The sequence below is a fragment of the Adiantum capillus-veneris genome, chromosome 12, assembly GCF_014529385.1.
Source record: "Adiantum capillus-veneris isolate H3 chromosome 12, ASM1452938v2, whole genome shotgun sequence".
In the NCBI taxonomy this organism is placed as follows: domain Eukaryota; kingdom Viridiplantae; phylum Streptophyta; class Polypodiopsida; order Polypodiales; family Pteridaceae; genus Adiantum; species Adiantum capillus-veneris.
The window spans coordinates 42,327,606-42,347,444 of NC_140942.1; the positions used below are offsets into that span (position 1 = coordinate 42,327,606).

Genomic DNA, 19,839 nt, shown 5'->3' on the forward strand with positions numbered 1-19,839 from the left:
TAAGTACCGAAGTATGGAATTAGTATGGATAAGACGCCCGAGGCTTCCGTACGCCAAATTCCAGACGGTACATTAAAAACAGTCTACATATGACACTTGAAAAGCTAAAGAGGAGCACAGAACAGAATGTAGTGCTCTCAGAGCTCATTGTAGGCACCAAAGCTCTCGCTTAGGCAGAAATAAGCAATTGAAGCAAAAATCGTGACCGGCTTGGCATTGACAAGCTGCTAAAATCACTGCAACAATCAGTGAACTGAATCAAAACAGCAAACACTTGAACTTGAAAACCAACAGTAGTCACGACACGAACTGGTAGAGTTCCACTTCCAGATGCACTGGCCCCAAAGTCTGGCGCCACCCTAGACAATCTCAAACGGTGTCTCCCCCGTCGAAGGGTCCATGGACATTATTGTTATAAGAAAACTCCACCGGTGGTGATTACTTCTCCCACTAAGACTTACTTTCTCAATAGCACTTCAACAAGTCTAATACCACTAAGTTGGTAATCTTTGATTGTCCATTGGTCTATGAAAAAAACTTGAGCATAGTGTCCACATTCTCACACCCCTTTGTCCAAAACAAACTGGTAAATTGGGGGTCTCTATGCGACATGTTAGACTGTGGCATCCCATGCAAATGAAAGATGTGTGAGTACAGTGAGACACAACCTTGTCAAATGATCGGCCTTCATTGCCTTCTTCACTAGTACGAAATGAGCCTGTTTGCTAAATCTATCCACAACCATCATGTCTGCTTTTGAGTCTTGGGAAGATCAAAGATAAAGTCCATTGCTATACTCTTCGATGGTCGATCTGGAGTAGGAGTCATGTCATTATGTGCCTGCCAAACTTCACTTTCTGACATACCAAACTAGTACATACTACACACAAACTCATCACATCCTTCTTGAGCTGTGGCCAGTAGAAGTAGCTCTCAACGCCCTTAAGTGTTGCCTCTATGCCCTTGTTTTGCGCATTGTGACGCTCCGTCAACACCTTTTGCCACAAATCATGTGTCACACACAACATGGTCTTTCATTTTTAAAACCCTTGAGAGAATAGCCTGGCACCATCTCCCCAATTTGTACCTTGTCGAGATCGCACCAACATCTGGGTTTATGGCATATTGCTCCCGCGTCGCATCGAAATCCTGATGATGCACTAAAGTGACAACGGGTATTTGTGACTTGTGAGACAATGCATCTGCCACTACATTCTTCTTTTCCTTCAGATTTACCATGTGGAAATGAAATTGCTACAAAATGTTCACCCATCTCATTCGCTCCTTTGAAAGCTTATTCTGGGACAAGAAATAAACTCTGATGATCCATGTACAATGTAAAGTCTATCTTGAGCAAGTAATACCTCCACTGAGTCAAAGCATGAATAACTGCTAAGAACTCCTTTTCATACATCTGTGCAACCCTCTCTTCCTTTGACAACATACTCTCATAAGCTATGACATGGCCATCTTACTCTCCTAGACTGGCACCATCTCCCCAATTTGTACCTTGTCGAGATCGCACCAACATCTGGGTTTGTAGCATATTGCTAAATATTGTAAACTTTGATGATCCGTGTACACTATAAAATCTATCCTAAGCAAGTAATACCTCCACTGAATCAAACCATGAATAACCACTAAGAACTCCTTTTCATACATCTGTGCAACCCTCTCTTCCTTTGACAACATACTCTCATAAGCTATGACATGGCCATCTTACTCTCCTAGACTGTTGCCACAAGCGTCATAATAAGCCTCAAAGGATTTTTGCAAGTTTGTCAACCTCTATATTGACCCAGTCGTCAATTTTTGCTTGATTCGCTCAAAGACTGCAATCTATGAAGGCCCCTAGTGTAATGTTACCCCTTTCTGAGTCAGAGTGTGCAATGGCGAAGCAAACTGTATGATAAAATGCATGTAGTAAGAGCATAATCCCAAAGTCTACGAGCATCATGTACATTCTTCAATGTAGGCCAATCTCAAGTAGCCGCCTTTTTAGCTAGATCCATGCTAATACCCTTGGATGAAACAATGTGTCCCAAACATAGAAAGAGCTCACTCTTCTTTTTGTTAATCACCAATCTGTGTTCGCGCTCTACATTTAAAACTTGCACCATATTCTGCTTCAAATTTGGGGAAAACAAAAATGTGCCCACAAACTGTTTATGCTCTCAAAAGATCCTATCCATTATCCTGTTGAACATTGCAAGAGCATTTGTGAGACCAAAAGGCATCACCAAATACTCGTACAATCCGAAGATTGTCCTCAATGTGGTCTTCTATACTTCTCGAGGAGGGATCCCGATCTGATGATAGTCACTTCTAAGATCAATTATGCTAAAACAAGTAGAACCATGTATATCATCGATCTTGGGTATTGGAAACTTGTTCATGGCAAGTGGGTTCTTCCTCAATAGTTCCAAATTGTGAAGATTCAATCAATAAAGAAGTACCGCAAGGGGCGCCTACCCTAGGTCCTTAGGGGCCAGTTCATCAGAGTGGGAAACTTCCCACTGTGTCTTGTCTCAATGTTCAGTTCTCTTTCAGTTCCTGTATTCTTCTGTTTTAGTTTAGTTCGCGGTGGTGTTGTTCTGTTTCACCGCCTTGTTAGTGACTGCTGGTTACAGTTTCCATCCATCTTCTGCTTCCACTTCTGACATTATCATGACCGATGGCCGCTCCAAGCAGACATCCTTCACCATTCCCCATTTGGCATTGCCCTCTCCAATCCTCTCGTGGAGAGATAGCATAGGATGGCTAGTATCCTTTGTGGAGATCAGTGTTGGCAATGCTATCCATCCATTATAAAAGCATCGCTTCAGTTTGCATTATTGGTTTGCATTATTGGTCCACACCATCCTGGTTGGGGAAGCGGAGGTACTTGTTTGGTTGCAACCAACAAGGGCGTCATTGATCCATTTGCATCCGTGGACGGTACCACTTGCGAGGAGATGCATTGACCATCCGTCATCCATAATACATGGAATTTATAGTCAGCATGGACGAACTTCTATCTTGGAGGAGTAGCTATGGTTGGCATTAGGAGTAGACCATCATTGTTCATCTTGAGGTGTGAGTCTGCAAGAGCATGGGACCCCATTGCTGCGTGATCTTCTCTCCCTGTCTCCCTCTCTACTCCATAGGGGAAAAAGGAACCATCCTAAAGTCAAGGGACCACAAAAGATTGTGATAGTGTGAAGTTTGATCTTTTGTTTATTTGTTTTTCGCTGCACCTAACAGTCGAGACTTATCCAAGCAGACACGTGATTGTTTTTAATGTCTTTTTTTTAAACGATGTATGTTAGTCTAAGATTGAGAGTTTTGCTTATGTCACGTGACACATCCAACCCTATGTGTCCATGGACAAGTTACAACACAACAAGGGTTCAGTCAATCCAGTCAGTCTAGATTAGAAGTGATCTGGCACTTCTGTGAGTCTATTCGTAGACCGTGCATGCCCAGTCACTTAGTGTAGATGCATATCCTCTAGTTGCACACGGCATGATCATAAGCATTCCCATCAGAATCCATCAGAATCCTTTAGGGGAATTTTCCAGTGCATTTAGCCTATTTTACCTATTTTTGACATTTTTCACTTATTATTTTTAAGTGACTTTTGTTGGAAAGTAGGTAGGGCAAATTGAGTAAGTTTGTATATAAGCAAACCTAGACTAGCACTAAATGGCAGAAGAGGCAACAGGAGCCAAGCTTAGCAGGCAACTTCTCAACAAGACCTTGGCGGTTCTCCCCTCCAAGCAAGACTCAGCATCCAACGTTTTCTCCATCAAGCATCATCGCCAGGAGTTCCCTCAGCTAGCGTTTTTGCAAGAGGTAGTCCCCATGCCTGGCGTTTTTCCTCATGCATAGCGTTTTCAATTTCAGCATTGCCGGCAAGGCTGCAACACATCAGCGTTTTCAGCCATTGCTGAAACCGGCCCGTGGTGGGGCGGTAGGCGTTGGCTTTCACCCGAAATTCTTTACTTTAAACACACACATAGAGCACTTTGCAAAGAGAACCTGCGACGGGAGTTAACACTTGAATACACACACGGCTCGGAAGCTAGAATGCTCCGAGCAGACGCCGACAACCTGTAGGCCCCAAAATTGGCGCCCCTTTCGGTATTTCTTTATTCTTTAGGAGGGTAAATTACAAGGTAAGGTCCTGGGAATCCTTCACGTGTATCCACCTAGATACCATTTGATTTGGCCAAATTTCGGCAGCATAACAGCCCCAAAACTTGCGCGAAACCCATTCCCCTGCTGGAACTCGCTTGCACTGTCGTATACCCTCTGATTCCTGTCCAAAAACAGTAAATTCAGCACGCTGTATTTACTGGTTTTTGCCCTGTTTTCAGTCCCAAACAGTCCCCTAACTGTCCTTTGCCAGTGGGGCACGATTCCCAATGATCCTGGCGTCCGTATGGCTGAAAAACAGTGAAATTACAGCGCATACACAGCGCTGATTTTGCACCTGTACGGTGAGGTTATGACCCTCACCAGTGCCTGCTTTGGAGCAGCAGTTAGCTACCCCTGTTCCTGCTCAAGGAGGCTCTTGCCTCAGCACAAAAGCATGAACCCACACAACTGTACATCAGTCAAATGAGTAGCCCTCTTGTGGGGCATCACATAACTGCACGTAGGGGAGAAAGAGAGCAGTATGTAGCGTGCGGGGCATCACTCCCGTCACCATACTGTGCATAGAGGGCAAGGTAAGCATTCCATAGCTTCTGTACCTGTTGCAATCCGCCTGTGGCTGAAAATGGCGTCCCCTTTGTTGATATGCAGCTCGTTTTTGCCTCCCAGAGTGGCAGAATCGCTCACAAGCTGACACGTCGCCCAGTTTCCGAGTTTGGGCTTTCCTTGCTAAAAATATCTCAACTGGTGCGTCAGTTGACTTCGCGGCAGAGTTGTAAAGTGTTCCCCTAGTCATACCGAAGGTAATGACGCGAACACATTTCGTGGCCCAAAATAGCAGTTCCCTAAATTTTAGGAGATGCTTCCGTTGGGCTCCCACTGGTCTTCTGACCATCTATCCTCATTGGGACCGCATCCAAAAATGCAATGTGGCCCAACTGTCGGATACTTTTTGTTGGAAGTCCCACCTTGACTTTATGCCTTAATTGAGTTCACTTCCTAGTATCCACCAACTTGCTAAGTGCGACGGGGGGACCTATATGATCTTGCTCTGAGCCTAGACATCCTCTTACCATACGAATTCCAGTGCCGACCACTTCCCGTCTGCGGGTGAATCTACCGTTCACATTGGCCATACAATGTCCGACCGTTTGCTACTTCAAGAAGAGGGTCTTAAACAAATAAAATAAACCCCATTGGAAAGAAACCAACAACCAAGGTTAGCAGTTGCCACATCTCTGTGACATGGTTAATAACTGCCACGTCCTCGTGACATACCCCCCTCTTGAAATCGCAAACGTCCTCGATTGCATACCATAAATACACGCCACTGATGATCTTGTGCTATTAACACTCTTTTATCATCGCATGTATCCGCAAGAAAGGTCGTAACATACATAGATACAAATGACTTAATGAGCCTTCATACTTTTGCCATTTCCATCTATGGCACTGAATTCATATGTACATTTGATGTACTAGCTCTATCATTACCCCTCCTTTGCACACGTTGGGTTGGGGCATAAGTAGGCTGTAACCCAAAGGCTTCAAGGTAAAGCTGCAATACATTTGGTGACTCTGACAGTTCATGCTCTTCCATCCACTTTGCATCCATAGGCGGATAGTTCTTGAACTTCACCAAATAGCGTCTTGCAACTTGTTCTTTAACTTTTCTGTCCTTATGTGCCAAAACTTGCTCAGGTACCAGGATCTCATCAAGTTTCTCAACTTCTGGCTGATCCACAACTGGCATATCTTCTGGCACATCACCCACGAAGGGTCTTAGAAGACTCACGTGAAACGCATTATGAATCTTCCACGCATCAGGCAATTTCAGCCTGTAAGCCACATCGCTGATCTTGTCAAGCACTTGAAAAGGCCCATAGTAACGCATGCTGAGCTTAGGAAACAGCCGTTCCTTGCCCTTCATCTTCTTTAACCTTGCCTTTTCGAACCTTAAGAGAACCCAATCACCAGGTGATAGTAGCAATTCACGACGGTGACGATCAGCAGCCTTTTTCTGTTTTGCCTGAGTCTTCTCCAAGGCAACTTTAATCTTCTTATAAATCTCATCCATGTTCTCAACATATCGATCTGCCTCAAAGATCTTGTCCTTTGTGTGCAAAATGGGAGGAACCTTTTTGCCGCCTTCAACAATTTCAAAAGGTGCTTTGCCAGTAGACGAATGCACCGTATTATTGTACGCATACTCAAGCATAGGCAAATACTGTTCCCACTTGCCCTTATTATCTGACACATAGCATTTCAGCAGATCTAAGACAGTAGAATTGGCCTCTTCTGACTGTCCATCAGTTTGTGGATGAAACGAAGACGAGAACTTGAGCGTAGTACCCATGTTCTCAAACAATCCTCTCCAGAACAAACTGGTCATGCGAGGATCACGATCATTGATAATCGATTGTGGCATACCATGGTACTTGAACACATTGTACATGAACAAGCGTGCCATCTGATCAGATTTTATCTTCTTCCTGACAGGGATAAAATGGGCCTGCTTGCTGAACCTGCAGATAATGGTCCATATACCATCATTCCCTGTTGGCGTCCTTGGAAGATCAAAGATAAAGTCCATAGCAATGCTTTCCCATGGCTTATCCGGAATCGGCAGTGGTTGTAACAACCCTGGTGCCTTTTGCCTGTCAAACTTGACCTTTTGGCAAACTATGCATGCTCGCACAAAGGCATCCACATCTCTCCTCAAGGTAGGCCAATAGAAGAACGTCTCTACCGCTTTAACTGTTGCATCAATGCCACGATGCCCTGCATACGGTGGGACATGACTCTCTTCCATGACCTTATGTCGCAGTGGCCTAGTGACACAAAGTCTGCCATGCATCATCATAAAACCATCTCTGAGGAGGTAGTGCTCGTGATGTTGCCCCTCTTGTAACTGTTCAAAGATCCTTGCAAAATCTTCATCAGCAATATACTGTTCCTTCATGTCATCTAACTCATGATGATAAGGAATTGACACAGCTGAAATTTGTGGCTTTCTTGATAACGCATCAGCCACAACATTCTTCTTGCCTTCCACATGCATAATCTGGAAGTGGAACATGGAAAGAATGTTTGCCCATCGCATATGCTTTTCGGATAACTTTGACTGTGTCAAGAAGTATCGCAAGGTCTGATGATCTGTTTGGACAACAAAATCAGCACCTAAGAGGTAGTGCTTCCAGCTAGAAAGCGCATGAATAACGGCCAAGAGTTCTTTCTCATAGACTTGCATAGTCCTCTCTGGCCCTTGCAAAATTCGGCTTTCATATGCTACTACCCGTCCATCTTGCATTAGCACTGCTCCGATGCTACTGCCACACGCGTCACACTGGACCACAAATGACTTCCTGAGATCTGGCAAAACAATAACTGGATCTGAAGTCAACTTTTCCTTTAAGAGACTAAAAGCTGAAATCTCTTTTTGGGTCCATCTGAAAGTGACCTCTTTCTTTTGCAATGCGTGAAGAGGCGATGCTATCTCTGCAAAATTTCTGATAAACCTTCTATAGTAGGAACACAATCCCAAGAAGCTTCTGACATCGTGCACAGTCTTCAAGTCTGGCCATGTCTTGATAGCTTCGACCTTTGCGGGATCCATTCTAACACCATCCTTTGAGACTATGTGGCCCAAAAAGTGGATCTCTTCAAGGAAGAATTCACTTTTCTTAGGATTGACAAGCAACCTGTGACTGCGCAGCTCTTCGAACACAATGGTCAAGTGACGCCTATGCTCCTCTTCATTCTTCGAATACACAATCATGTCATCGAAGAATGTTCCAACAAACTGTTGATGCAAGCGGAAAATCCGGTCCATCATTCTGTTGAACGTGGCTGGAGCATTTGTTAGCCCAAACGGCATCACTAGAAACTCATAAAGACCAAATGTCGTTCTAAACGCAGTCTTGTGCACATCCTCTGGGCTTATACGAATCTGATTGTACCCACTCTTCAGGTCTATCCTGCTGAAAATTGCAGCACCCTCTAAACGATCGAGAATATCATCAATGCGAGGAATAGGAAACCTATTCTTGATGGTATTCTTATTCAACGCACGGTAATCAATACACATGCGCCATGAGCCATCCTTCTTCTGCACTAGGAGCACTGGGGAGCAAAAGGGTGAAGAACTAGGCTGAATCAGCCCCTTCTCTAATAACTCCTCAACCTGGCCCATAATCTCTTTCTGCTGCGCCGCACTAACCCTGTAGGGAGGTCTATTTGGTGGGCTACACCCTGGCACCAAATCTATCCGATGGTCCTCAGGTCTCTCTGGCGGCAATTGCGACGGTAATGAATCAGAAAAACAGTCACTAAACTTTTGCAAAAATGCTGACCTTTCTTTATCTAACACAGATAAATTTGACTGATCCCTATCTGAGACATCACGTGCAAAAATCAAGTACACAGAAAGATGATTCTTTATTACAGAAGTGATAGCAGAAGCAGATACAATAGGGACTGACTCTCCTTTAAGCTTTACATCCAAGATGTGAGTTTTGCCCCTATGCTGTACAGTGATCTTTTTGTTGTAGGCATCCAAGACTCCATGCACTCGGAACATCCACGGGATCCCCAACAAGGCGTCACAACCTTCCAGCGGCATGATGTAGAACTCTTCAGTGTCCACATACGACTGAATATGCAGACGCAGTTTTCCAATGATGGGAGTAACACACTCTGAGTGGCCAGGACATGCCAACCCTGCCTCTACTGTGTACCCCATCTCTTCAGCTTTGATGCCGAGCTTCATAGCTAACTCTGGTGAGATAAAGTTGGCTTTGGCACCTGGATCAAAGAAGATGAGTGCCGTCTGATCCCTAACTTTACCCCATGCCCTGCATAACTCACTGGCATCTGTGTTGGGCCTGTCACCCACCATGTCTGGCACTAAACCTGCCGTGGGTTTAGGCTTCTTGCCTTTCTGGTCTTCTTTATCCTCTGAGTCAGCTGGCCTTTTCCTTTGTGGACAATTGATAGAAATATGACCAGGCTGCTCGCATATAAAGCATTTGTTCTCAGCCATTAGGACCTTCTTTTCCTCGAGCGACTTGCGCACAAAAGGCTTCCTTTTCTGTTTCTTTGCCTGCGCTCCAGAAGTCCCAGCTGAATCCTTGTCTTTGGTGGCCTGTTCTGACGCCTGTGACGCATCAGGAGCCGTCTTCACAAAGGGCTTCTTCGCTGAATTTTTCTTTTGCTGCCCTCCTTTATCACTGCTCGGAAATCCACTGTCCTCTCCTTTCAACAGGGCAAGACCAGTGTTCGCAACTTCCATAAGCTGAGTAAGGGTAGCCACTCTATTCTTTGTACAGTAATCGCGAAGCCCTTTAGGCAACCCACAACAATACTTCTCTATCTGCTCGGTCAGTGGCACAAATCTGTAGGAGGTCACTGAGAGTAATGCTTTACAAAACCTCCTATTGTACTCCAGCAAGCTCTTGCACGAAGCTGCCGTAAGCTGGTGCCAATCTGTCAAGACATCGGCTTCAAATTCATTTGATAGCCAAGCAGATGCAAACATTTGCTTGAAGTAAACCCAAATGGCGGGTGCTTGTCCTTGCATTAACAATGTCGTCCACCATGTCAGCGCATTGTCCTTTAAGAAAGTGGCAGCTTTCCTAACCTTCGAGGCCTCTGTAAAATTCCCTCCCGCATAAGCTGTATCAAACTGCTGGAGGAAAGTGAGTGCCTTTGTCTTGTCCTCGAAACCACTGAAGGTACTGAACTTTACTGCTGCACCACCTTCTTTGTAAGCCTTCGGCTTCTCTAGTGCCCCCAAGTTGTCATACGGGATGGTCTGCAACATGGGCACTATAGTAGGCATGATCGACACGTGTTGGCCATTCACATTTTGCGTCAGAGGTGCGATATCTGGCTGCTGTCCAGAAAAACCAGCCATGCCAAAATGACCCTGTGGCACCCCAAACTGGCCCTGGTTGCCGTGGAAACCTTGCTGCATGCCGATAGTACCATACATGGGGTTTGGCATGATGCCTTGCATACCCCCGAACACTGTTCCTGGCATGTACGGCTGACTTCCAGACGCATAACCAGCCATACTTTGGAACACTGATCCACCCCCGAAATACCCAGGATGTACCGTGGGTGGTGGAAAAACTGAGTGCATAGCCTGGTATCCAGCTCCCTGCCCATTCAAGACAGCATGCTGGCTCTGAAAGGTGGCGGGCTGAACTGGCATAACCTGTGGAATAGGCGTTCTAGCCACCTGTTCAAGCACGGGAGGAACCTGCTTTGGAGCCCCCGACTCCGCAACATGCGAGTGTTCCCTTTCCTCCTGCGCCTCATGAAGTACCTGGGCTTGAGCTTCAACAAGCTCCGTACGCGGCGTAGGTTGCCTATTTTGATGTTGCACTCGTGGCGCTTGCAAGAATTCCATAAACCTCGGATTCTGCACCAGCTGCGAAAAGACATTCACCGCGGCAACTAACTGAGTCTTAAACGCATCATCCTCAAGTTGCCCTGTCATAAAGCCCTGTACTACTGGAGGGACATTCACGTTGACAGGAGGTACAGACTGACGTGGCCGTGAGCTCTCGCCAATCTCAAAAACCATAGGAATCTCCTGCCTGTCCTTTGGAGAGGAACCCTCTTCCATAATTCCCTTTCCCTTGTCGGTCATAGTGTAATCCCCGCGTTCTTGCAATGTGTGTCTTTACCCTGAACAATCCAGGCTCACTCTTTGAGGAAAAAGTGATTGATATCCCGGCAATGGAACCATGAAACCGGCCCGTGGTGGGGCGGTAGGCGTTGGCTTTCACCCGAAATTCTTTACTTTAAACACACACATAGAGCACTTTGCAAAGAGAACCTGCGACGGGAGTTAACACTTGAATACACACACGGCTCGGAAGCTAGAATGCTCCGAGCAGACGCCGACAACCTGTAGGCCCCAAAATTGGCGCCCCTTTCGGTATTTCTTTATTCTTTAGGAGGGTAAATTACAAGGTAAGGTCCTGGGAATCCTTCACGTGTATCCACCTAGATACCATTTGATTTGGCCAAATTTCGGCAGCATAACAGCCCCAAAACTTGCGCGAAACCCATTCCCCTGCTGGAACTCGCTTGCACTGTCGTATACCCTCTGATTCCTGTCCAAAAACAGTAAATTCAGCACGCTGTATTTACTGGTTTTTGCCCTGTTTTCAGCCCCAAACAGTCCCCTAACTGTCCTTTGCCAGTGGGGCACGATTCCCAATGATCCTGGCGTCCGTATGGCTGAAAAAACAGTGAAATTACAGCGCATACACAGCGCTGATTTTGCACCTGTACGGTGAGGTTATGACCCTCACCAGTGCCTGCTTTGGAGCAGCAGTTAGCTACCCTGTTCCGCTCAAGGAGGCTCTTGCCTCAGCACAAAAGCATGAACCCACACAACTGTACATCAGTCAAATGAGTAGCCCTCTTGTGGGGCATCACATAACTGCACGTAGGGGAGAAAGAGAGCAGTATGTAGCGTGCGGGGCATCACTCCCGTCACCATACTGTGCATAGAGGGCAAGGTAAGCATTCCATAGCTTCTGTACCTGTTGCAATCCGCCTGTGGCTGAAAATGGCGCCCCCTTTGTTGATATGCAGCTCGTTTTTGCCTCCCAGAGTGGCAGAAATCGCTCACAAGCTGACACGTCGCCCAGTTTCCGAGTTTGGGCTTTCCCTGCTAAAAATATCTCAACTGGTGCGTCAGTTGACTTCGCGGCAGAGTTGTAAAGTGTTCCCCTAGTCATACCGAGGTAATGACGCGAACACATTTCGTGGCCCAAAATAGCAGTTCCCTAAATTTTAGGAGATGCTTCCGTTGGGCTCCCACTGGTCTTCTGACCATCTATCCTCATTGGGACCGCATCCAAAAATGCAATGTGGCCCAACTGTCGGATACTTTTTGTTGGAAGTCCCACCTTGACTTTATGCCTTAATTGAGTTCACTTCCTAGTATCCACCAACTTGCTAAGTGCGACGGGGGGACCTATATGATCTTGCTCTGAGCCTAGACATCCTCTTACCATACGAATTCCAGTGCCGACCACTTCCCGTCTGCGGGTGAATCTACCGTTCACATTGGCCATACAATGTCCGACCGTTTGCTACTTCAAGAAGAGGGTCTTAAACAAATAAAATAAACCCCATTGGAAAGAAACCAACAACCAAGGTTAGCAGTTGCCACATCTCTGTGACATGGTTAATAACTGCCACGTCCTCGTGACAATTGCCATCGCCACAGAACCCATGCCTAGCGTTTTTGATCCTTGCAAAGGCAGCCCCAGTTTTCAGCCCTTGAACATTTTCAGCAAGTGATTTTCAGCCATCAAAGACCATCAGTTTTCAGCCCTAAAACCTGCAGAATTTCAGCGACAAAGACCTACAGAATCAGCCCCAAAAAATCAGCGTTTTGGATTGTAGCAGATTTCAGCCCATAGCGTTTTTGGACAGCAGATAAAAGATTGCAGATTTCAGCCCTAGTGTCAGTCTCGTCGTCCCCGTCATCATCGTCGACATAGCCTAGACTTGCATTAGTCACATGCATTCAGTTTGTACCAGTTTGTGCAATCAATAGTAGACCACTCTCGCCGACGACAGTGGGGCGTTCGGAGGAGGGTCTTACAACGTCTATGGTGTCGTATTCTCTTCTCTATCTCTCAGTCTCATACACTTGCACGCACAATGTCCATTCACTTTGTTTGTGATCATAGCATTCTCTCATTAAGAACAGAAGGCTCTACCTTCCATAAGAACAAAAGGAACCTTTAGCACAGTTCGGAGCACTCATCTTGAGCAAAGCGCAAACATTCATTCCGCTGCACCTAATAGCTTAGGGTTCCCATTACCTGGGGTGTTCTTTGTCTTGGATGTCGTGAGAGGGGTCGACTCCTTGTTTGTCATCTTAATTAAGCTTACCATAATTGTGCTTCAGCTTCTAGAGTTGAGAAAATGGGATTTCTTCCACCAATGGCTTTTTGTTATTGGACCGCACATCAGACTTGATGATGTGCAGACCATACAGAAATGCCCCTGGTTCTTCCTTCTCATCTCCCTGATGTGCACACCAAGCTTGCATAACTAAGACTAACAGGTGCATTATGTTGCATAAGAGCATGGACATCATCGTGTAATCTATCTAGATAATGTAGAGGAAGGAATTAGATCTTGAGATTGTCTTTGAATGTATCCACTTGCAAGAAAGGTAGGAATAACTCATATGAGGTCTTATCTGTCCATTCTTGCTACCATAGAATGGCATCACGAGATGATAATATATATACAGATGATGGAAACAACACTTTGTAATTATTTTTTTCAGGTGTGACAGAAAATTACTTTTAACTGCATGAACAAATTTGGTTGCTGTTCTTTGTAATTTCTAAGCTCAGAGTGTATCTTTTTAGCTCTGAGGTGGAAACTGCAGTTTTACTTGAGCCCATGTGGAGTGCACATTTTGCCAGAAGATTCAATATCTAAATTATTATCAATTGTGTAATATTGTACTTTACAGATTGCAGGAGCTGAGGTACACTCAGACAGAGTATGATGAGGTTGAAGATTTGTTTCTCCTCCTCCGAGCTGTTCAGATTGATTTTCCAGAACTTGGTGCTGTGTCATCTGGAGCAATTGCTTCTGATTATCAGAGAATGCGGGTTGAGAATGTTTGCTCAAGGTTGGGGCTCATCTCTTTGGCATACCTCTGGAAACAAGAACAAGACGATTTACTGCAGCAAATGGTGATTAAGTGATATTTAGCTTTTTGGTTTATTCTTTTCAGCACTCAAAACCTCAGTCAAGCATTGGCATTCATAAGTCGAGTTTTCAAAGTTACTGAGATGGAAAATGTAGAGAAGTAGATGTGTGGCTGTTTACTTCCATCTCCTAGATGCTTAATCTGTTGTACTGTCCATTGCATACAGATTGCTGGTGGGATAAATGCAGTGCTTGTCAAGGTAAGATTTTCGTGCCTTACAGTGCAGCTATCTATATTGTGTATTGGAAATAGTTAAAAGTGCCACCCTTTCAGGTAGCAGCCATGGGCTTGAATCCACACACACATCTTGGAAAAAATCTGGCTGACATGCAACCATTTCTAAGAAAGTTAAACATGTGAGTGTAAGCTCCGAGTTTTATTCTTTTTTTGACTTAGTGATTATCATTTAGGGAACCATTTTATGGATCAGTTGTGAATGACGGATTTTTCTGCTCTTGGCTTAGGCATTTTGGAATCAATGTGTGTGGTGAAGGTGGTGAATATGAAACTCTCACACTTGACTGCCCGCTTTTCAAGGTGAAAGTGAAGATTTTTTGCTATTTGCATCTGACCTAATTTTACTTCATGCTTGCCTTTCCTAGCAACTCTTTGACACTTTGCACACCTTGTGCCTCATCTTGGATCTAGATACTTAATTTGCAGTGTGCGTACCACAGACACAGTTATAACAGACTAAATTTACCTGGATATGCAAAGAGAGTGCCATGAACTAAGAAGTGACGTGTCCTTTGAGTTCTGCCGAGGGATGCTACTCTGACAGAATGAAATTGCAAAAGCTACTGACGCGAACGAAATTGCCGAAAGGCGCTAGATTTTGGATACTCAAGCTTTTGGGCAGCAGAGCTTTTCATAATAGTTGCTTTTCAAGGCCAAGGGCCTTCAAATATGTAATGTGGACTCTCTCTCTGGCATTCTAGTTTGCAGGACGCAGACCAGAACCCGATTGTTGTACCTTGATTGAAGCAATACGAAAGATATACCGAAGGGGGGCCCAGGGTTTTGGGCCAGTGCTCTTTGGGAGTGGAACTCTGCCACTCCGTGTCTTTGGCGTGGATCTCTCTCTCTCTCTCTCTCTCTCTCTCATCAGAGGCATACCTCCACAGCCAGCCCACACGGAGACGATCTGGGAACATGCCCCATAACAGTTGGTATGATGAGGAGTGCAGAGAGACGAGGATCAAACTACAGAGGGAATTGCTCACGGGTATTACCACACATAGACAGTCACGGATTATCTTCAGCCGCCTAGTGTGACGAAAGAAAAGGGCCTATCTATCTTAGCTAGAGCGGGATCTATATCAGCTATTTATAAGTCAGGACTCAGGCCTTCGAAGCATGGAGGCTATTCCACGAGCATTCACCACCACCCGCGGTCACCTCCACTGAGACATGGAGGGAATATGCCACATCTCTCTACACAGCATCAGGGCAACCACCTCTGCTAGACCCACTAGAGACATGCCTTGAGACATGTTCTTTCTTTACTGCCGAGAGGGTAAGGAAAGCCATTGACAGGATGAAGACAAGGAGAGCACATGATCATGATGGTCTGGTAGCAGAGCACTTCATCCATGCTAGGGATATGCTTGCAGAGCTCCTGGCTATGATGTTTAATCGAGCCATGTATGAAGGCTTCCCAGAGACTTTGAGTATTTCTACGATTGTGCCTATTTTCAAGTCAGGAGATCCCATGATTCCCGCGAATTATCGCACCATCATGGTTGGCCACACATTAGCTAGGTTGTATGCATCCGTTCTTGAGCAGGAGCTGAGTAGATGGGCAGAGCGAGAGGGAATAAGAGCACCGGGGCAAGCAGGTTTCAGGAGAGGTTTCTCCACTCTGACCAGATTCTGACACTCAGAGCTATTATTGAGGAGGGTAGACACCATGGCAAGAGAATCTATTGTAGCTTTGTGGATTTCCGCAAAGCTTTTGACACAGTGCCGATAGCCAGACTTATACACAGACTACAGGAAATGGGTGTGCCTACAGAGCTGATATGGGGTATTCTGGCTCTATACAAGACAGTGATGGGGCGGGTACGCACCACTAAGGGAATGTCTGACATGGTCCAGTCCACTATTGGAGTAAAGTAGGGATGCCCCCTATCCCCGACTCTTTTTGGGATGTATGTGGATGAGTTTTCAGACTATGTAGAGCTGCAGGGGGATAGGGGGGCTCAGCTAGCAGGGACATGGATTCCGCTGTTACTATATGCTGATGATATTGTGTTGATTTCAGACTCCCCAGAGGGGATGCAACGTCATTTGGATGCTCTGCATACATTTGCTCGTGATAGTGGATTGTCGGTCAATCTGGGCAAAACCAAGGTTATGGTGTTCAACACCACACCACAGTGGGTCAGGAGGTCGGCACCCACATTTATGTATGGCCAGGAGACTGGAGTACACAGATGCATATACCTATCTTGGGGTAGTATTCGGTGGACCGGTGTTTTCACTAAGGAGAGCATCAGAGACTAGACTGATGAGAGCATATGCAGCTTTAGGAGGACTGGAGAGGATGTGTTCGCAGGTTCAGTTTTAGGAACCGTGAACAAAGCTTTGGCTTTTTGACACTCTAGTGACTCCAGCTATGCTCTATGGAGTTCAGGTGTGGGGACCCTCAGTAGACCACCATGGGAGATCTGGCAACACAGATGGATGGAGATGTATGGAGAGGCCTCTGGTCTCTATGATCGCTCGGATGATTCGGGCTAAGGCCTCAGTACCACATGAGATTATCCGAGCCGAGCTAGCCCCCCCCCCCCCCCCCCCCCCTCGTGGTGGAGGCATTGACGAGATCAGTTTTCTTTATGCACGGTCTATGGGATCTCCCCAGAGACAAATACGCTCGGCTTGTCATCTCGACAACTAGCTCTACAAGGCGATACAGCATGTTGGTATGGACAAATGACATCATGGTTTCAGTCGCATGGTCTCAACATGGATAGATTACCTCCGCTTCAATACTCCTTGGATGCACCCTCCTTGTCTCTCACACGGACAGAGATCACCAGGCTCATACGTCACGATCTGATTCAGCTAAATACCAGGAGCACATGGATACAGCCGACACAGGAGTTGGGCACGAAGATGGCCTTCTACAGAGAGCATCTTCTCCAACTCACGGAGGACGACTTTGTGACTAGGCTAGCATACATGGATACACACTTATCTCATGGGATAAGATGCGCTATTGGACAGATACGCACATCCTCACATCAGCTCCAGATCGAGACTGGCCGATTTCGAGGGGTGCCGGCAGGAGCCAGGATATGTCACCTATGTAACTTAGAGCCAGAGAGAGAGCTGCACTACACATCACTGCCCGGCATACTATGAGATACGCGGCCGCTTCCACTGCCTATTCAGAGAAGGGTTTGGACCTTTTTCTAGAGTCATGAGATACAAGGATCAGAAGTGTCTCGGTATAACCGGCCTGTACAACGTAGAGGGCGGTACTATTTCAATTACCTGTTAATTTTACACAGAGCACTGAGAAGGGAAGAGAACACAGTTGCATCCAGCGACTACAATGTCACTGTGCACACAAGACCGACACCCTGTAGGCCCCAAAGACTGGCGCCCCTTTCGGTATTTCTTTATTCAAATTAAGGTAGACGATCCAACCACTTAGCACAAGCTTTCACAAAGATGTCCAAACTTGGCGAGGGCTGAAAACGCAGGTTTTCGACCTGATTTTGGCAACATAACGGCACAAAAACCCCTGTAGGTCAAAAGCACCCGTCTAGGACGGATTCCCTCGCTATCTGGAAGCTTTCTGGTGAGCTGTCACAGAAATTCAGCGGGCTGTAATTCCCTGTTTTTCACTGCCGGGTGCTCAAAAGCCTGTACACGCATCCCAAGGCTCTCATGAGGCTCCCCCGGTGTTCCCTTGCAGTTTAGGTGCAAAACCCTAAACCTGCAGAAAAACACAGCAGGCTGTAATTCGCTGTTTCGGATCGTTTTTAGCGGAGCGAACACGCCTACGCGTGTCCCAAGGGCTCCCGCACACAATGGGACAGTTCCCCTGTGAATTGGACGAGTTTTCACACGAGAAAACTCTCCAAACTCGCAATCTTTCGCGATGGAACTGTGCGTACCTGTGGGGGATTAGCAATTAGCTAATCCGGTTCCTGTTCAGAAGGCTCTTGCCTTGGCAAACGCGCATAAACCCCCAGAACTGTACATGTTCATCTGAGTAGCCCAACTAGTGGGGCATTACCATATGTGCCAAAGGGGAGAGAGAGATGCACGAGAGCAAGTCATCGCGCTACATGAGACAGAGGAGAAGGCAAACTTTTCATTAAAGCTGTAGACCTGCACCCACTACTCACACACACAGTGTAGCTCACTTATGAGTCAAATCAGCCTCCTCTCTCAAATTGGGCGCCCCCTCTTGCTGATGGAAGTGGAAAACTGCACCAGGAGCCTCCATGTGTCCAGTTTGCCCCTTTTGAGTTAATTCTCTAGTTCCCACTGACTTATAAAGTTGTAAGTGACTTTTCGAGTGGCCCAAATTTCATTTGGCGCACACAGGCTTCTATACTCGTCAGAATTCAGTGCTAACTGGCCCGACCAGTCCCAGACTGACCGACCAAGACTCCCGCTGTGAGAAACCTATTCGGCCACAGCCGTTTCACACTGGCCATGCAATGTCCACTTGCACCTTTTCAAGGGTTCCGGGGAAAACAAGTAAAAATAAAAATAAATAAAAATATATAGTACTTATTTATGGAAGGCAACAGGAAAAATACACCTCCTGGTGACACATCCGACCCTTGAAATACTGCAAGCGACCTCGCTTGCATACCAATAATACATGCAGTATCTCTTGATATCACATATATTCTATGATGGGAATCCAAGATATACATGCTTCCGGAAATGTAGCGTTGGACGATTAAACAATCCCACCAACCTGGCTACGACGCATATATCAAGCATAGAAGTCTTCTAGTGTACTCTCAAGCACAAACTTCTCTAGCTAAATTGTGTATGGAAAGAGTAGATACAATTGCTTAACTACTCTCTTGAGCATCATGAAGCATGCTCTTGCCTTGCTCCAGAAAAGGCTACATCACGTCACTGTGGGTTCCATCTGAAAGGCTTCAAGATACAATTGCAATAGCTGAGTGAATCAACCAATTCAAACTCTTCCATCCATTTGGCATCCAACGATGGATAGTTCTTGAACTTCACCAAATAGCGTCTTGCAATCTTTCCTCTAACCTTTCTTTCTTTATGTGCCAATATCTGTTGAGGAACAAGGATTTCATCCAATTCTTCCACTTCGGGTTGTTCCTCATCAAGCATATTCTCTGGCACATCACCAACAAAGGGTCTTAGAAGGCTGACATGAAAAGCATTATGTATTTTCCAGCCTTCTAGTAGCTTTAACCTGTAACCTACATCGCTGATCTTTTCTGAAATCTGAAAAGAACCATAATATCGCATACTGAGCTTAGGAAACAAGCGTTCCTTGCCTTTCCTTTTCCTTAACTTGGCCTTTTCAAAGCGCAAAAGCACCCAATCACCAAGTGAAAATACAAGTTCACGACAGTGACGATCAACAGCTTTCTTTTGCTTAGCCTAAGTCTTCTCAAGAGCAATCTTTATCTTCTTGTATGTTTCATCCATATCTTGCACATACTTGTCTGCCTCAAAAATCTTATCCTTAGTCTGCAAAATGGGCGGGACTTTCTTCCCTCCTTCCACTATCTCAAATGGTGCCTTACCTGTTGACGTATGCACAGTGTTATTGTAACCATATTCAACCAATGGAAGATGGTGTTCCCAAGTTGCCTTGTGCTCTGACACATAACATTTGAGAAGGTCCAGAACAGTAGAATTTGCCTCTTCTGACTGTCCATCAGTTTGCGGATGAAACGAAGAAGAGAACTTTAGCGTAGTGC

General features: G+C 45.8%; 1 protein-coding gene across 2 annotated transcripts in view; it reads left to right on the forward strand.

The window, feature by feature from the left end:
- LOC147445639 (endoribonuclease) overlaps positions 1-19,839 on the forward strand; it is a 47,189-nt gene that overhangs the window by 14,419 nt on the left and 12,931 nt on the right. For both annotated transcript variants that reach the window (XM_086525089.1, XM_086525090.1), the window contains exons 4-7: positions 13,658-13,883; positions 14,067-14,099; positions 14,174-14,256; positions 14,365-14,437. In XM_086525089.1, coding sequence (XP_086381215.1) covers positions 13,658-13,883; positions 14,067-14,099; positions 14,174-14,256; positions 14,365-14,437 — 415 coding nt within the window. The remainder of the gene's footprint in view (positions 1-13,657; positions 13,884-14,066; positions 14,100-14,173; positions 14,257-14,364; positions 14,438-19,839) is intronic.